The 16,980-nt window shown below is 39.8% G+C and overlaps 2 protein-coding genes across 7 annotated transcripts in view; one reads left to right on the top strand and one right to left on the bottom strand.

Moving 5' to 3' along the window:
* Nucleotides 1-1,165: 1,165 nt before the first annotated feature.
* On the bottom strand, nt 1,166-9,997 carry Hccs (holocytochrome c synthase). Of its 4 annotated transcripts, XM_021153376.3 has the most exons (8): nt 9,640-9,997; nt 9,377-9,497; nt 9,032-9,184; nt 6,601-6,752; nt 6,143-6,291; nt 5,188-5,307; nt 3,177-3,263; nt 1,166-2,645 (listed from the first exon to the last, which is right to left on the bottom strand). In XM_021153376.3, exons 3-8 carry the CDS (start codon nt 9,141-9,143, stop codon nt 2,447-2,449), a joined length of 819 nt encoding a protein of 272 aa, XP_021009035.1. In that variant the 5' UTR covers nt 9,144-9,184; nt 9,377-9,497; nt 9,640-9,997; the 3' UTR covers nt 1,166-2,446. The 4 variants fall into 4 exon arrangements, with proteins under 4 accessions (XP_021009035.1, XP_029329507.1, XP_029329508.1 ...); XM_029473647.2 differs by lacking the exon at nt 9,377-9,497; XM_029473648.2 differs by lacking the exon at nt 9,377-9,497 and having other exon boundaries at nt 9,785-9,997.
* Nucleotides 9,998-10,053: 56 nt separating this feature from the next.
* Nucleotides 10,054-16,980, top strand: part of LOC110286899 (periphilin-1-like) — a 48,617-nt gene continuing 41,690 nt past the window's right edge. Inside the window, exons 1-4 of one of the 3 annotated variants that reach the window (XM_029472929.2) lie at nt 10,054-10,294; nt 11,408-11,486; nt 11,868-12,001; nt 12,427-12,519. The gene's annotated coding sequence lies outside the window, so the exon portion shown is untranslated. Of the gene's footprint in view, nt 10,295-11,407; nt 12,002-12,426; nt 12,520-15,011; nt 15,107-16,980 lie in introns of all 3 variants that reach the window. The other 2 variants (XM_085837900.1, XM_029472931.2) reach the window with 2 other exon arrangements.

Here is a 16,980-nt window from a genome sequence, read left to right as displayed (position 1 = left end):
AGAGCACTTCACTTTCAATCGGGAGCAATAACTCCACTAGAGGGTGAACACATCAGGGATCAAAGAAATTGGCAAATGTCAGTTTCCTTTCCTGTTGTCATATAACAGCCTGATAAAGCAACTTGAGAAAGGGTTTTGGCTCACAGTTCAAGGCCATTCATCATGGTGGGAAAGTCAAAGCAGTAAGAGCCTGAAGCAGCTTATGCCCACAATCCAGAAACAGAGAGGTGAATACTTGGTTTCTAGTGTTCAGCTCACTTTCTTCATTTTATGTAGTACAGGATACGAATGGTGCAGCCCAAGGTGGCTGAAGAGTCCCACCTCAATTAAAAGTAATCAAGATAGTCCCCCACAGGCACACCCTGAGTTTCATTTCCCATGTCATTTGAATTCTGTCAACCTGACTAATCACAGTAGTTATATTGGAATGTACTTATATGTATCCCTACCCCCCATCATTCCCTTAGAGTTTTAAAAATATGAATTCTATAGTACTATGATTTTGTGTACGGACTGAGCTCGGAAAGGTTGTGTTTCTGTAGGTAGGGGATGATCGTCTGCCATCTTCTGTCCTGAGTATGATGCAAAGTGAACATCAGCATCTCACAAATGACAGCTAATGAATTCATAGAAATACTAAGTGCTAATATGTAACTCAGTTTGCACATACTTTTACTGCCAAAACTCTGATTCTGAATGATGCCATTTCCACAGATAAAACTTAGTTTAAAATGTGGGAGGTGATCCAAAATGCATTTCAAGTTATATAAAAACCATCAGAGCAGTGAAGTTTTACTCCCTAGGTAGACTTCAGTCTAATCGAGCCACGGAGCAATTCTGAGTACTCAGTAATCTAGCCACAAAGCAACTCAGTACTCAGCAGGTATCTTTTCTAAAAGTGGTGAAAGGGCATAGGAAAAATTGTTGATCTTAATAATTGAGTTTATATGACAGTTGACTTTCACAATTCTCTGTCACTATACAGTTTAATTTACTTTCCAGTCCTAATCCAGTTGTGACCTGAGAAGGGCCAACAGTGATTACATTCTTATGCAGTTTAAAACTATGTGATTAATAGATGAGACCACTGCTGCATTTAGTAAAGATAAATTTTTATCTCAAAAATTAACTACAAAAATCACTCTAAGAAGTTTCCGAATCTTTTAACTGTTACCTTTATTTAAAAAATACAAATATTTTCACATGTTGAATTTTTAAAGCATCATACAACAAAGAAATCTACTTCAAATAGCTCAAAAACACAAATTCTGTCCACTAAATACTACAGTATTTAAGATAAATTAATTTTTTTCATATTATCAACATTTAAGAAAAAGGTATTTCTAACGTGTTGCTATAATTAAAATAAAAACAACCAGTTTTCTTTTCTTTTTCTTTTGGTTTTTAGAGAGATGATTTTTCTGGCTGTCATGGAACTCACTCTGTAGACCAGGCTGGCCTCAAACTCAGAGATCTATGGAATGCTGGGGTTAAAGGCTTGTGCCACTACTGCCCAGCAAAACAACCAGTTTTCAACAGCAAACTCAGCACATGCTTAAAACATCAAAATGATGGTGAATTGATGCAAACATTTCACATCTGAAAAAAAATGCACTTCTTGTGAATTCTAACACTTAGCCAAATATAATCTTATTTGTCAAAGAAACACTTCTGGCACTGTGATTGGAGCCAGGCTCTCAGGTTTACATTACACTACTGGTGGCAAGCACCAAGTGGGAAGAGGGAATGGGATGAGATAACATAACATAATTTGTCATCTTCTAGGGATAGTGTGATCAGCTTTTCATTGATAGTTACATATTGGGACAGAATTGAAAAAACAAGTATTTTGAAATTTTTATAAATCAAGTTGAAATTTCTATCAGGGTCAAATCTGAAATCACATTTAAACATAGACATATCAGTCTTGTAGACTTCATTCAGTATATACTTGTACATTTTGTTCAGACTAAAGGGATTTTAGAAATATTAGTTACTTTTAAAACAAGTGATTCTTATTTATAATAAATATAGTTAAATTATTTGGCAGGTAAAAGCATCACACACTTTCAGGTTTTATATCTCAAATACTCCTGAGGAAACAGTAAGAATAAAAACAAACAAGTTTTTATGCTTTTAAAACCTCTTTTTTCAGAGATTGTTAAGATGTCTAAAGAAAATAACATGAAATACTGTAGTTAGTGGGAAAACTAAGGAACTTATACCAAACAGGGAAAAAAATTAAACTGACCTATCATCTGCAATGGAAAATGTGACTCAAAATTTAACGGGGCATGGCATCTTTGTTAAATACAAGATCAAATATGATCACTCACTTGAAAAGTACCCTCAGTGACATTATGAGTGCATTTAGTTTGGGGAAAATAGTTTTAACAGCTTTCTCAGGAAAAAAGTTTCACTTTTTTCATAACAAACAAAATAATAGTTACGAAGTCCAGCGCCACCAAGCAACCTTCATTCTGTCCCATACTGCAGAGAATGAATCAAAGGCAGGACGCACATCCAGGATAGTGAACTGGTAGTCCTTGTTCACCTCACCACCATCATAGTAATCAATCACATATCTAACTTCTGTGCCACAACGATTGATGATCCAGTCATGGCGGTCAAAAGGCAATTCATACCTGTAATGAAAACAGAGTGTTAAAATGCAGGTCTGTATTCTGTCTGTCTTGGTATTAGCAGAGGAGATGAGCCTTAGTCAATCAGTCCATGGTGTTTAGAGAATATGGTGATTAAGAACTATGATGAATCCATGTCAGATCATCTGTCTATAAAGGGATAGGTTCATGGTAAAGAGACCCAGGCCAGGCCAGGCTAGGTAGAAAGCTGGAGAAATCAAATGTACTAAATAGTCCTATTACACATAAGACAAGGGAGGAATAAGGCAAGACAAAGACCACAAGAGGAGTAAAATGACAGTTCTGAAGACACCAAAAAAAGAACAATTCAATCCTTCGAGAGTGAAGCGTGAAGCCAGCAACCCAACCTTTATAATTCTGTCCATCTATGAGTAAACTCAAGGATATTAAAAAAACATAGGCTGGATACTGGAGATGTGGAAGATGGAATTGCTTTTCCTACACTGTTTTAGGTGATAGGAATGCTAACCATGGCTTAAGTAATATCAACAGCAGTTCTACACTGACACTTACCCCATCCAGGAACGAATTCTTGCTCTTGGTGAATACTCTCTTGCTTTACCTCCAAATCGGACCAATGATGGGCCACAAGGACACTCGCTGAAAATGCCCAAATAAGAATAGTCTATTAAAAACATTTTCTTTCATTTGATAGGATGATGTTTTGGTTTTTGAGTAAAGTCTTCTTTTCTATATTTATATGTTATACTATCACATTTACAGAGAATAACTTCTAACAAAGTTCAAATAAACCCTATTTGTTAGAAACCTTTTTCTTTCCTTTTGGATTATGTATGTCTCTTTGTAGGCATCTGCTTGGCTTTCTTGCCAGATTCAGGAAGCAAGACCTTCTCATTTGGGACAAGGACACAGGCATACTCTCAGAGAAAAAGTGTTATATACTGTGTATCTTCTTTCTCTTTTGCAAAAAGCACTTAGTGTTTCTGCAGAGAAACAACAGAAACTGCTATATAGTCAGCCCTCTGAGTCTATAAGCTCCATTTTCAGATTCAACCAACTGTACACTGTAAGTACTTGGACAAACACTGTAGCTGAGGACTGGGGTATATAGCTCAGTTGGTATGGTACTTTCCTACCATACATAAAGCTCTGGGTTCCATGCTTAGTACCACAAAAATCAAGTATTGTGACGTACCTATGTAGCTTTAACACTTAGAAGGTGAAGGTAGGGAAGATCACAAGTTCAAGGTTATCTTTAGGTTATATAGGGGTTGTTTTTGAGATAACACTGTATCAAAAACAAAGTGGTAACAAACATAAAACATAAAACTCTGCACTTGCACTGAGCATATCTGATTTTTATTTCTTTTCATTGTTCCTTAAATAAAACAGTATATCGAATATTCACAAAACATTTATACTGTTTTTAGTCATTATAAGTGACTGCCCAAAATATGTAGGAAGATGTACACATACTGTATGCAAATGCAATGAAATTATAATATGAGGCACTCTCAGTATCCCTGGCTTTTGTTACCCTTGGATGTCCTAGAACAATCCAAGAATATTGTGGGAAGACTTTATTGCTTCATTAGAAACAACTAAGTCTTAACTGGAAAAAATAACGGGGGCTGACTCCAAGAAACTAATTGTAAGTAGTATTGAACTTGCTTTTTTAATTAACCTGAACACTGGTAGGATCCTAATTAAAGACCTCAGGGGACTGTCTTCTACTGGCACCGGGTACATGGAGGCTACCCCTAAAGACACAATCCAATTGCTCTTATGGACTAGAAGACTGGCCCATTAAGACAGGAGCCACTATCTTGACAGCTGCTTCATAAGACAAGCTATATTCCTACCATGTAAAGGGGAAAATATTCCATATCCAAGAGTACAACAGAGACATTAGTGAGGTCTTTTAGGACCTAGCTAATTTTGCCAGAAATCTGCAAAAATAACCAGTGGTGTTGAAACTGTCAAGTTGAAAATGCCTGCTGCTCTTAATTCTTTGCTTTTAAAATCACACTACAAGTTGGCCAGCCAAGTCTTTCCTCTAGGTCAGGGATTACTGAAAGGAAAAGTACACCCATCCTATACCTACAATTCAGCTAGTGACACTCAGGTAGTTCTAATACTGAAATGTTCAATGCAAATACCAAAACCAGAAGATGAACTTAAAAATAAATCAGTATAGTTTTTCTCCAAGAAACTTACTACTCACACACTGGAAGAAATGTGAAATGTAAACCAGATGGTGATAGGACCTAGTTCTTTATAAAGATACTCCTCATTCATCCACTTCTGGAAGAGGAGATCTAAAACCAGCAGTATCATATCACTCCATAAACACCAAACCTGGGACAGACATCCCGTAAGGGAGCCTAGCATTTAGAGTTGCAACAAACCTGTCAGGTGATGTGAAGAAATGCTGCTCTTTCAACTGACCTATTCTCTTTGAGAAAAGGGACCCAATGTGAAGACAGATCTTTAAGGTCAATCCTTACAGGGATTCCAAATACTGCTGAAGGAACAAGTTTTAAAAGAGTTTAAACATACTTACTGAGCATGAAGGGCTTCCCATTTCAAAATCTCCTTCCAAGCTTGCTCATTATTCTGATTGTGAATTCTAATGATATTGTACATATCTTTTTGACTAATATCATCATCTTTCCACTTCCACCTAAAAAAGAACATGTAGTAAAACTTGACAAATATTATTGATTAAAGTCAAAAAGTTAATTCATGCATAGATATACACTTTTATAAAAGCTTGCATACACTAAAATTAAAAATTGGAGGTTCATGTTAATCTCGTTTCATGGAATCCCCAAAAGCCATCCTTATACAAACATCTATTTTTAAGGTGGTATTTAGAAGCACTGAGAAATGATTTGCCAATTCTTCCTAGTCATTTTATGTGTTTCGTTTTTCTATTTCTAAAAATAAAAATGCGGTGAGATACAGGTAAATCTCATCCAATCAGTTATAGGTCTAAGTATTAACAAAAGGGCTGCTGTCCTTTCCATAATCAAACACAATTCCTACATGTTTGCTGGAGCTATAACATTAGGCTTCACCTAATTTTCAACCGGAACTTAAACATCAGGTCTTTCTGGATTTCAAGCTTCCCAATTTTCATTCAGGCCAGGACTTCTACTGAGGTTCCTGGTTCTTGGGGTCTCAGACTGGCTACTCAAATCACTGGCCACTTGCTGGCTGCAGCTCTTGGGACTTACTGCTGACTTAAATGATAATGGGAAGCACTTCCTTATAACAAATGTTTTCCTGATCACCCCTCAACCCCATGCCCTGTTAGTTCCATTTTTTTTTTCTAGAAAATCTTTACCTTAAATACTGGTCTTGAACTTACATTCTGATTAATTAATATTCTATTATAAACTGTTTAAGTCACTAAAGAAATACTTTACATTTTGGAGGCTAAACAAAAGCTCTTTAACATTTAATTCTGAGGTAAATATGGCAAGCAAATTATCTTCTAAATAATGTTCACTCACCCTTTCCGCAACATGGCATTCCAGAACATCTGTTCAGAAGGGTAAACCCACTTTTTCTCAGAGTCAGCTCTTGGAATTGATGACTCCTCTCTTGAGGTAGACAAAGTAAATGGCTGATCTGGGGATGGTGTCTGATTAGGTGGTGGCATCTATAGAATATCAGTGGATTGTGTCTGAATGTTAGCATTATGGTCTAAACTATAAAATAGTCAGTACACCCTGGAAAGCAATTCTCCATACAAGAAGCACAAGTTCCCATTAAATCAATGACATCAGAGTTTTACACCTCTGATATTTTGGTCATACTACTTTTTTGTTGCTGCTCCAAAAAATACAATCAGCAAGAAGGGATTTAGGGGAAGATTTATTCTAGCTTATAGTCTGAGGAGACACAGTTGGCCATGGCAGAGAATGCATAGGTACATAAAATGCCCTGGGAAGACATGAGGGTATATTACCAGGTTTGAAGGATCGAGGTTCTCCTTATCCTTAGCTTCAGCACCAGTAACAGGGCATTCCACATAATCATAGGCCCGGTCTTGGTGAGCAGGCACAGTGTGTGCTTTGCTCTCACTGGTCAGGTCAGATGTTGCTGCAGTCACTGGACAGCCTGAATTTATCAAGTATTAAAACACTGTTACTGCTAAATACCATATCATGCCATACTAAGATACAGTGGAAGGGGGTCCTCTTAGTGGGGACCTTAAAGAGCTAAAGTTCGGACCAACACAACTTTCTTCTACTTAAAGATAGCATGAACTAAGCTACTTAACTTTCTAAAATCCTAAAAATAAGATGCTATAAATGGACTTTCCCTTTAAAAGAAAAAAAGAAAAAGAAAAGAGGAAAAAAAAAAAAACTCAAAGGGAGAACTGGCCATACTTCACAAGGTCTCTCTGACTTCCAGCCATTAGTTCCATACAAGTCCAGCCCCAATGAGGTAGCAGCCACTATCTAAGTAAGCATCTATCGTTAATCTATTCCTTCAAATACTAGATACAGGAGCAGAAAAGCAGGAGATTTTATATACACTCAAAGAAAAATGTAAAGCCCACTATGCTCATGGTTTTTTCCAGAACTCAAGTATGCCACCAAAAATTTACCATCTGAGGTGCTAGTCCTTGTAAGCAGATAAAGTGCACCAAGAAAAGGCAATTTTTAAAGAAAATGGCCCATGATAGTCTCCTTCAGTCAACCCCAAGTTAATGCCCAAGCTCCTAGGGTACTAATCCAGGCAGTGTGCAGACCAAGAAGCTTGTCTAAGCAGCAGGTGAATGGGAAGATCTGTATCCCAGAATAAAAAGCCACTTCTGTTATGAAATCCTTCCTTTTTCCAGGGACCAAGAGGAAATTATGAATATCATGAATACTATTATATAGAAAGACAAATTTCTATTTACTCCTTTGGCCTCTTCTACCAGGCCTTATTTCCAAAACTGCACGCAACTGTTCACTTTAGGAGTGAGAACACAGCTGCTCTATCTCCCTCTGCATCATTAAAAGCACCAATCTTCCTAGAGCATCCATCCCAGATGGCTATTCGAAAGAAAACAGTGTTACAGTTTCCACATCATATAACCAGGAAGCCCTTTAGTCTCCTACAAACACTCACATTCTTACTAATGCAAATAAACCAGGATGACAAGTCTTTAAAATAGATAAAATATAAATCATGCAGAAAACTACTTGAGGAAAGAAGCTCAGAGCAAAGACACATGTGCTTTGTCTGATTTGTCTCCACTTCTACGAGAAATACTAGGAGTCCATGGGATGTGTCCTTGTCCAAGGTCACAGAATTTTCACCAACTTTGCCACTTACTAGCTACATGACTTGAAGTACATAAATTACTCTGAGCTTTGGTTTGTTTCCTTGGCTATAAAACAGTCACACTGGTTTATAGACACGATAATGTAAACTCTCCTGGGCAAAGAATTTTTGTCTACTATATCTACTTCTCTCTCAGTGAAGAAACAAAACCCAGCAATGCTTGTCACAGGATAAGTGCTGACCTCTTGGAGAAAGTTGGCTCACGGAGAGAAAGAGGAATGGTAACACTGGAAGCATGAGGACCCAACAACATGCACATTCAGTAAGCATACAACACTGTCCCAGTCTGAACTGTCTAAAGCAGACATGCACTTATTAAAGAACTTGTTTCCAGCCTAGCACTGACATAATGGTCTATAATTCACTTGGTGAAGGCTTATTTTGACCTAGATGAAGACCATAACAGATATGGGAGTAGTTTATTTCAAACACCTACACCGAGGTTTCTTCAGCTCTGGCACCCTTACTATTTATGGACCAAAGACTCCATGTCTGAGGCTGTATGATGTCTATTTAGCACTATCTAATACCACCCCACTCTATGTCAGCAGAACCATTTCCTCTCAGTTGTGAGAACCCAAAATATGTATTCAATGCTGGCTCTTTACATGCATGGCTGAGAGCCATTGATATAGGCACAGGTAAACTTTGGAAAGTCAAGGCTGATTTAAGGAAAAAATGCATAGATGACAGACTTGAGACATAAAAAAAATTGTTTATGATAATATCTCTAATGAGCAGCAAAATTGGACCAGTCCTAGAGTAACTTAGTCCCAGCTTTGCAAGCCTCATTACCAAACACTACAGCTCTCTTCCTTTAGAACTGTGGCTCTCAGCCTGTGGGTTGACCCCTTTGGCAACCCACTATCTCCAAAAATATGTCCATGACGATTCAGAACAGTAGCAAAGTTACAGTAATGAAGTTGAAACGAAAATCATTTTGTGGTTGAGAGTCACCACAACGTGCAGAACTGTGTCAAAGGGTCCCAGCCTTAGGAAAGCTGAGAACCCCTGCTCTAGAGCCATTAGCCTTCTTTTCATTTTCCAGACAGGCAAGTTACCTTTCCTTTGCCCTTCATGCATCGGGCATCCTGAAGGTGGTGAAGCTGGCTGACCATCTGAAGCATTCGAGGCGTTTACTGCAGTAGTAGGAGAAGATGCTGAGGCACCCATGGCTGGAATCACAGGGGTCACTCCCAATCTAAAATTCCCAACTGCCAAAGCAAGGAATCAGATTAAAACGTGAAGGCTAAACAGTTGATACCCCCTTGTTATTCTGATCCTGGCTGGCCCTGGCTTTTTTTCAACATCCCATGGGAGAGTAAGAGGTAGGGCACTGGTTCGGGGGTGGGGATGGGGGGCGGTGAGGGGACACTTTGAAAACAGTGCCTCCATTGGGAAAATACCTTGAAGCCTATGCCACCATTTGGGGACCCGTCTCAGAGCCTGGAAACTTGTAAGATGCAACCACGTCGTGAAGACGGGTGTAGTCTTGCTGGTGGGGTCCAAGGGGTGGCAGCACGGGCCCTGAGGGAAAACACGCTGAACTAGCCTCGAACCCCTGTCCCCGGTAGGGCAGGCGCCTCGGGGAAAATAGGAAGGTTAAAGAGTGTCACCAAAACGGGAGGCGAGGAGCGGCGAAGGGCAGGAAGCCACCGGTCTTGCCCACCTGTCTATGCGCGTCCCACCCGCACCGCGGTCTGCACAGTGCACCGGCTCCAGCCGAACCGGGCGCCGTCCCGTCCCCGAGTCACCTCGCCGACTGTCCCGCGCCGCGCGGCCCCGAGCGCGTCAAACTGCCCAGCCGAACTCACTCGGCAGCCGCCGGCTCCAGCCCAGCCGAACCCGGACGCCTCCCTGCCCGCGAGTCTCCGCTCCGACTTGTCTCGCACGGCGCGGCCGCGAGCGCGTCGAACCGCCCAGCCGAACTCACTCGGCTGCTGCCGACTGCACCCGCGCGGTTTTTCCTCACGCGGGGTCACCGCTAACGTCCGGTCACAGCCGGCGTTCTCGTGCGCCGTTACTTCCTGTTCCGAAGGCGGGACTTCCGGAAGCACGAGGCAAGCCTCGCGCTGAGGAGAGGAACGGTCGTCAGGTCTCGTCAGGTCGGGCGGATCGCTCCCACCCCTTCCGCTCGGCGGCCTTGAGCCGCCTGAGCCTTCGCTCCGTCTCCGCCCTCTCGTGCTGGGCGGTGTGTTTAAGGGCGGGTCAGTCCACCCCTTCTCGCTCCGCGGCCTATAGGCGCCCGAGCCTTCGCTCCGTCTCCGCCCCTCCGGGCCAGGCGGTGTTTTTTAACTCCGCCGGCCGCCGGTGAGCTGCTCACGGTGAGAAATGAGGGGACGGCGGGCTGTCGCTTTCGAGGGGTTAGGCACCTAGCTGTGTTTTTCAAAGTCATCTCCTTAGGGTCTTGAAAGGTCAACTTGTATTTTGTTGTTGTTGTTTTTTCGAGACAGGGTTTCTCTGTGTAGCCCTGGCTGTCCTGGAACTCACTCCGTAGACCAGGCTGGCCTCGAACTCAGAAATCCGCCTGCCTCTGACTCCCGAGTGCTGGGATTAAAGGCGTGGGACACCACGCCCGGCTCAACCTGTATTTTTTTAATCAACAAGTGATATTTGTGCTTATTTGTGGAATAAAGTGCTATAATTAAGTAGACGCACTTAAACTTCCACCGCCTAGTCCTTTCAAGGACTCTGGCAACCGTTTTGAGTGTACTCCATGGAATTCACAGCCTTCATCTAAATATTATATTTCATATTACAGAAAGTACGTTTTTATATTACTTGTGTAGGGTAAACCAGCAGATAGGAGATGGTTATTGTATTGGTTAGATTTTTGTTAACTTGAACTGAGTCACTGTCTTCATCAGACTGCCCTGTGGGCAAGCCTATGGGGGCATTTTCTCCATAAGTGGTTGATGTGGGAGGTTGGATCCGGTACCACCGATGGGCTAGCTTATATTAAGAAAGCAAAGTGAGCCATGGGCCCAAGCAAGCCAGTATGTGGTGTACCGCCATGGCCTCCATGGCTTTTGATTCCTTGGTGGCTTCAGGTTCCTGCTTTGGGTTCCTGTTCTGTGGGACCCCATGAAAATGGCCCCCTTTCATATTAATGTGACCATTGTTTAGGTCTTGTTTATGAAGACATTTCTAGGAGCGTTGGTCCACAGCAGACTTCCTGGTACTCTGGATCTTAAAGGGTTATGCCCCCTCTTCAGTGATACTCTGGGTTTTTGCTAGTCCTTGGTTCTTGTGGAGAGAATTGTCAGCCCAAGTGGTACAACTTCTTCTAAGGCAGTGGTTCTAACCTTCTCAATGCTGCAACCCTTTAATATAGATCTTCATGTTGTGATGATCCTCACAAGCATAAAATTATTGTTACTACTACATAACTATAATTTTGTTAGTTATGAATAATAATGTAAATATCTGATTTACAGATCGTGAGCCATAGGTTGGCAATACATAAATCTAGTCTGTCAATTCTGTTTTGATGTTTCTGTGTCTACGGTTTCACAGGTAACAAAGTAATATTGCATAATATATATTATCTATTTGTGTTATAACATTTAAAAATTTGTGATATACATTTTTTTTAAAAAATGTCCTATGTGTTCTACAATTCTTTTTTTCTCTCGTTCAACATGTTCATGTTATCTCCACTTTTAAAATATTTAATTCTTTTCCCCGGCCCTTTGGCCCTTTCTAAATTCTATATCCTTCCTCAAAATTCTTTATTGTGTCATAATAATCCATTCTATCCCACAATTATTGCTTCTCTTACATTCTGCCTTCTCTCATAGAGATCCTCATAACCATTTCTGGTTATCTCCCACAGTTCTCACTTTTTAATATAATTAATTAGAAGAATCATACCTTTCTTGTTCCTGAAATTCTAAGGTTTTCCAAGATCGGAGGCAATAGGAGATCTCTCTCTCTCAGGATCATGGCCAGAGAACAGAGAATTGGTATGGCTTGGGTATAAGGACAATATCACTAATTCCACAGCAGTCAGAGAACATATAACATACCAGGTATTTTAGACACTGCTGGTAATACAAAAGTGCTGAACTAAGGCTTTGTTCTTTGGGAATCGGTATTCAAATAACTTAAAGACCAACTAACAGTACACTTTATCTAAAGAGATACTCTAAATCATGTTTGATTTTAAACATTATTTGATAGAGATTGATGAGGGGGAGGGGAGGGGTGGGGAGACTGATAGTGAAACTTTGATTTAAGAAGAAATTTCTGTTTGGAGCTATTTCTAATACATTCAGGTTTCACTACAGATTTGTACAGAAAAGGTCTTGTAACAAAGAAATATTTGGTTTTATGTGTCTGTTAGCCAATGACCATGGTACTTTGAAAAGTTCCCCCAGCTTTGTTAAATGATGGGGGTTTCCGAAACAATTGTCATTCCAGAATCGAAATAACTTTCTACAACTTGTTTTCTTAGATTCCTGACCATTGTGAAAGACCCTTGATAAGAAATATTTATTGCCCTGTGTGGTAAGAGCAAGCATTTGATCCCAGCATACAGGAGGCAGAGGTATGTGAGTTTCTGTGAGTTCAAGGCCAGCCTGGTCTAGTTTTTATAGTGAGTACCAAGCAAGCTAGGCTACATAGTGAGAACATCATCTCAGAAAGAAAAAAGAAAAAAGATGTTTATGAATCACCTAACATGCTTTAACTGACTAATCACTGGTTATTCCTAGAAGTGCCAACTGTGGACCAAAAAGAAAATTCAGCCTCCATTCTTCCTCTTTTTTTCTTCCCTAACAACTGCCCCACCTAGCAGGAAAGGTTTCTTACCAAGACTCCTCTCTTTAGACCTCACTCCCAAAGGCCTACAGCATCTTAAATCGCTAGTGCCATTGTCTGTCATTCAGTGTCTAGAGTGTCAGAGTGGAGAAACACTATTTTTAAAAGTCCATGAGCCAAATCTTGTTCTCACTGATATCTGATAGCTGTAGCATGGACCATAACAATTCGATGGGGAGAAGAGGCCGGAGAATGAAGTAGGTAACTAATTTGGGATAATTTATTTCTACCTCTTTCTACTTGAAAGCAACAGTTATTATGAAGTGGAAATGATCAATAACCAATATGTAGGTTAGTAATAGGATTATTAATACTGATGTTACTATGATTAAGTTAATGGCTCATTTGTTGCTACATGTGGGCCTTTTAGGGGTGGGTGCTTTTAATATGATAAGCAAAAAAACATGATAGGACTGGTAAAAATGGATGAGTAAGCATTGCTTGGGAAAGAACCCTAAAGAGCCACTGAAGCTCCCCTTGCCTCAAGTGCAAACTAATAGTTGTGTTTTGCCCAGAGGACTAGAGAGTCAGTCTTGTCTGAGGATACACTTAGTGATGGATCAGGTGTGATACTACTCAGGATGATAAAGGAGAATGGGTCAATGTCAGGGTTGTGAATTTCCAGTGGCTCCCTCCCAGTAGGCTTACTTATTCTTATGAAGTGAAGAAACATGGTACACTACAATTGACTGAAATTCTAGTCTTACTGAAGAGATGAGAAAGCTAAGGTGAAAGCAGGTGGAAGGAGCAAAGTAAAGGGCTGCTAGCTTTGAGAACACTATGCTTTCCATGAAGATGAATTCAGGTTTGAGTAGTACATGAAAGTTGTAATTGTAGTTGTTTCAAAAAAAAATAGCAAGAGCAGTTCAGTATATCCTTTGGAATTCAAAATTTAAAAAACCCCCAGCTGGTTGCAGATAAGGAAACATTAAGTCATTGGATATGGTTTGATGCTACAGCCACAAGAGTGGCTCCATCCACTCTTCAAGTCCATCCTTGAAGGTTTTGGTCTTCTTTGCTTTCATTTGATATAACCAAGGAACTTGTGACTTTAGTTTGCTAACCTAGATATAGTCCTTTTTCTCTGGGACTTTTATTTCTTGTTGTAAGTGTTGTCAATTAATAAACTGGAAAAACGAGATAAGAAAGAAGGAAAATTGAGAAGGTAAGGTAAAATCTGCTGTAAAGGAAAGAGGGGAAGGCGCTCCTGTGGTTTGGCGTCACTCTAAAGTGAGCTCGAAAGATTGAAGCCAGGGAAGACAAGATGACAAGTTATTCTCTGCCACCACCACATGAAATGTGGTTTCTGAAGAAATGAGCTTTGGGGGATATTGAAATTCATATTTTAAGGCTTGAATCTTAGTAGGTACAGATGTTTGTGATATTATTATATTGTGCAGGTTCTCTGTCAGATAAAACACGTTGATATATAAAATCTAAGTGAAGAGTTATTGGTACAAATATTTGGAAAGTATAATAAAAAATATAGTAAATGCCCTCTCTCTATCCCGCTTCCCATCACCTCTCTCAAACACATATACTGTAGTGATGGTAATAAAGCACTTTATACCCCAAACAATATACTACAAATTATAATATGTGAGATGACTATAAGAAATGCTAAAAACATCTTAGCTTCCCCTCTGTTCTGGAAGCTTTGTACTTTTTTGCCAAATAGTTCTTGTCTAGGTACTCCTGAAGCTGAGGTAACAATGCTATTTAAGTATGGTCCATGGAGTTATCTTAGGAACACTCTCTTATCTCCAGATCTCTGCCTTATCAACTGCTTCAGAGTTCTTTGGAACCATTTGTGTGTGAATATGTATATGTGTAAATGCATATGTGCATGCAAGTATTTTAAAATATATTTTAGGGAATTGGCTTAAGCCATTATGGGGGCTGGAAAATGTAAATATATTAGGCAGACTGGGAGACAAACCTCTTCTATTCTCTGAAGCCAGAGTATGCATGGATGATGTTCCCTGCTACCCATCAATACTCTGGGTTGCAAGACAGGCACAGCATCACATACTTTCATCTATGATAGTTGATTTATAAAGATAAGGTAGTATAGAAAAGAATTTCTGTCATTCAGTTGTGGATGAATTTGAGTTTGCATTTAAATAGATTTGTTCATGTTTATTTTATGCATTTGGGTCATTTGACTGAACACATACATGTCTGTGCACTATGTACATGCCTTTTTCATTTTTATTTTAGAGTCAGCCGGGCGTGGTGGTGCACGCCTTTAATCCCAGCACTCGGGAGGCAGAGGCAGGCAGATTTCTGAGTTCGAGGCCAGCCTGGTCTACAAAGTGAGTTCCAGGACAGCCAGGGCTACACAGGGAAACCCTGTCTCGAAAAACCAAAAAAAAAAAAAAAAGAAAAGAAAAGAAATAAAAAAATAAAAAAGAGTTTTACCATAATGAGTGAACAATTTAGTGGCTCTATTGCAGGATATTTGATCCCATTGTGAAACATGAGATTGTGAACTTTTTTTAAGTATCTCTTTCGAATTGTTCTGTAGCCTTTGATCTTACAGCTTTTGGTTTACTATAGACAATTACCTGTGGTGTGGCTCAGCCCTAGCACACACCTTTAACCCAAGAGCTAAATAAAGTCAACCGTAAGTCAAGAGGCTGAGCCAGCAACCAGCTCATAGGTAGTGAACACAGGTGAAGAGAAAGAAGGGCCATTTAGTTCAAGGGGATTTAAGACAGCATGGAGAAGGAGAAAGTTTTCTTCTTCCATGTCATCAGTAGAGTAGGAAGGTCAGGCTAGGTGATTTCTCTCCTTCTCTAAGCTATGAGGCTTTCACCACAGCATCTGGCTCCTGGATCTTTATTTGGGAAAAATTTGAACAGCTGGAGTTTTTGTTTTTAAAGCAACGTGGCTCTAAGAACAGCCACACTATTAATGTAACCACCACAATTAATTGAGATCTGCAAGCTAACTCAGGGGTTATTCCTGGATAATAAACATTTCTAGATGCTATAGAGCTACTGTCTTCCTGTAATAATTAAAGAAAGAAATCCCTGAATGACAGCATTTTAGCATTGCTGTTTTTTACTTAAAATATTTTCTAAATCTTTTATTTTAGTACATGTGCTGTTCCTTTTCATTTGTATTTAAAAAAAAATGCTGTGCCAGTGTATAATTTTAATTATTCTTTCATAGCTGGCCTCTTACTATTGAACTTCCAGTACTGTAAAATTATCTTTTATTTGCCTGATTTAATTGTCTCCAAGGCTTATTACTTCAGTTTGCTAACCTAGGACTTGTCCTGAAAGTTTCTAGCCTCCATACAACCTAATCTAGGTCTAGAATGTTTTCAGCCTCTGAGACTTGCTGCTAACTAAGCTTACTCTTTCTAGTTATTCTGATCTCTGGCTGGTTGGCCAATTCAGCTGTTCTGGCTCAAATTCCTCCCCATGCCGACTGAATCAGTCTGGTTTCTCTCTGCTTCTGAATTGCTCTGCTTGGCCTCATACTCACTTTGACAATGTGTTCTAATATTTTAGCTCCTTCTCTGACTTGTTCTGTCTTTACCTGTGTCTAGCATGTTTGTCTTTATCCTGTCTCTGTAAAACTCTCCTGGTAAGATTGCCTCTTTCAGTTTTCTCTCTCTGTTGGCACTGCTCTCTTAAGTAACTTCCCTCTCTTCTCATGAGAGTTGGGCATATCTTATTCTGTCACATCTTTCTCTAATTCCTCACTTTGTCTGCCTCTCAATTTAGACATCACTTTCTGTTTGTTTGTAGAACATGATTTTAATATTTCCAGCTGTTAATATTCAACAAATAATAATTGTTTTAAGATATATTTCCTTTTTATGTCTCCATTTTCAGTTCTTATTTTATTAATTTGGATACTGTCTCTATGCCCTCTGGTTAGTCTGGCTAAAGGTTTATCTATTTTGTTGATTTTTCTCGAAGAACCAGCTACTGGTTTTGTTGATTCTTCGTATAGTTCTTTTTGTTTCTATTTGGTTGATTTTAGCCCTGAGTTTGATTATTTCCTGCCCTCTACTCCTCCTGGGTGTACCTGCTGCCTTCAGGTGTGCAGTCAAGCTGTTAGTGTAAGCTCTCTTCAGTTTCTTTTTGGAGGCACTCATAGCTATGAGTTTTCCTCTTATCACTGAGTTCATTGTGTCCCATAAATTTTGGTATGATGTGTCTTCATTTTCATT

The sequence above is a fragment of the Mus caroli genome, unplaced genomic scaffold (assembly GCF_978045245.1).
Source record: "Mus caroli unplaced genomic scaffold, Mus_caroli_1 scaffold_5, whole genome shotgun sequence".
NCBI classification, from domain to species: Eukaryota; Metazoa; Chordata; class Mammalia; order Rodentia; family Muridae; genus Mus; species Mus caroli.
Note: the sequence above shows the minus strand (reverse complement) of the source record. Positions and strands in the feature narration are given on the sequence as shown.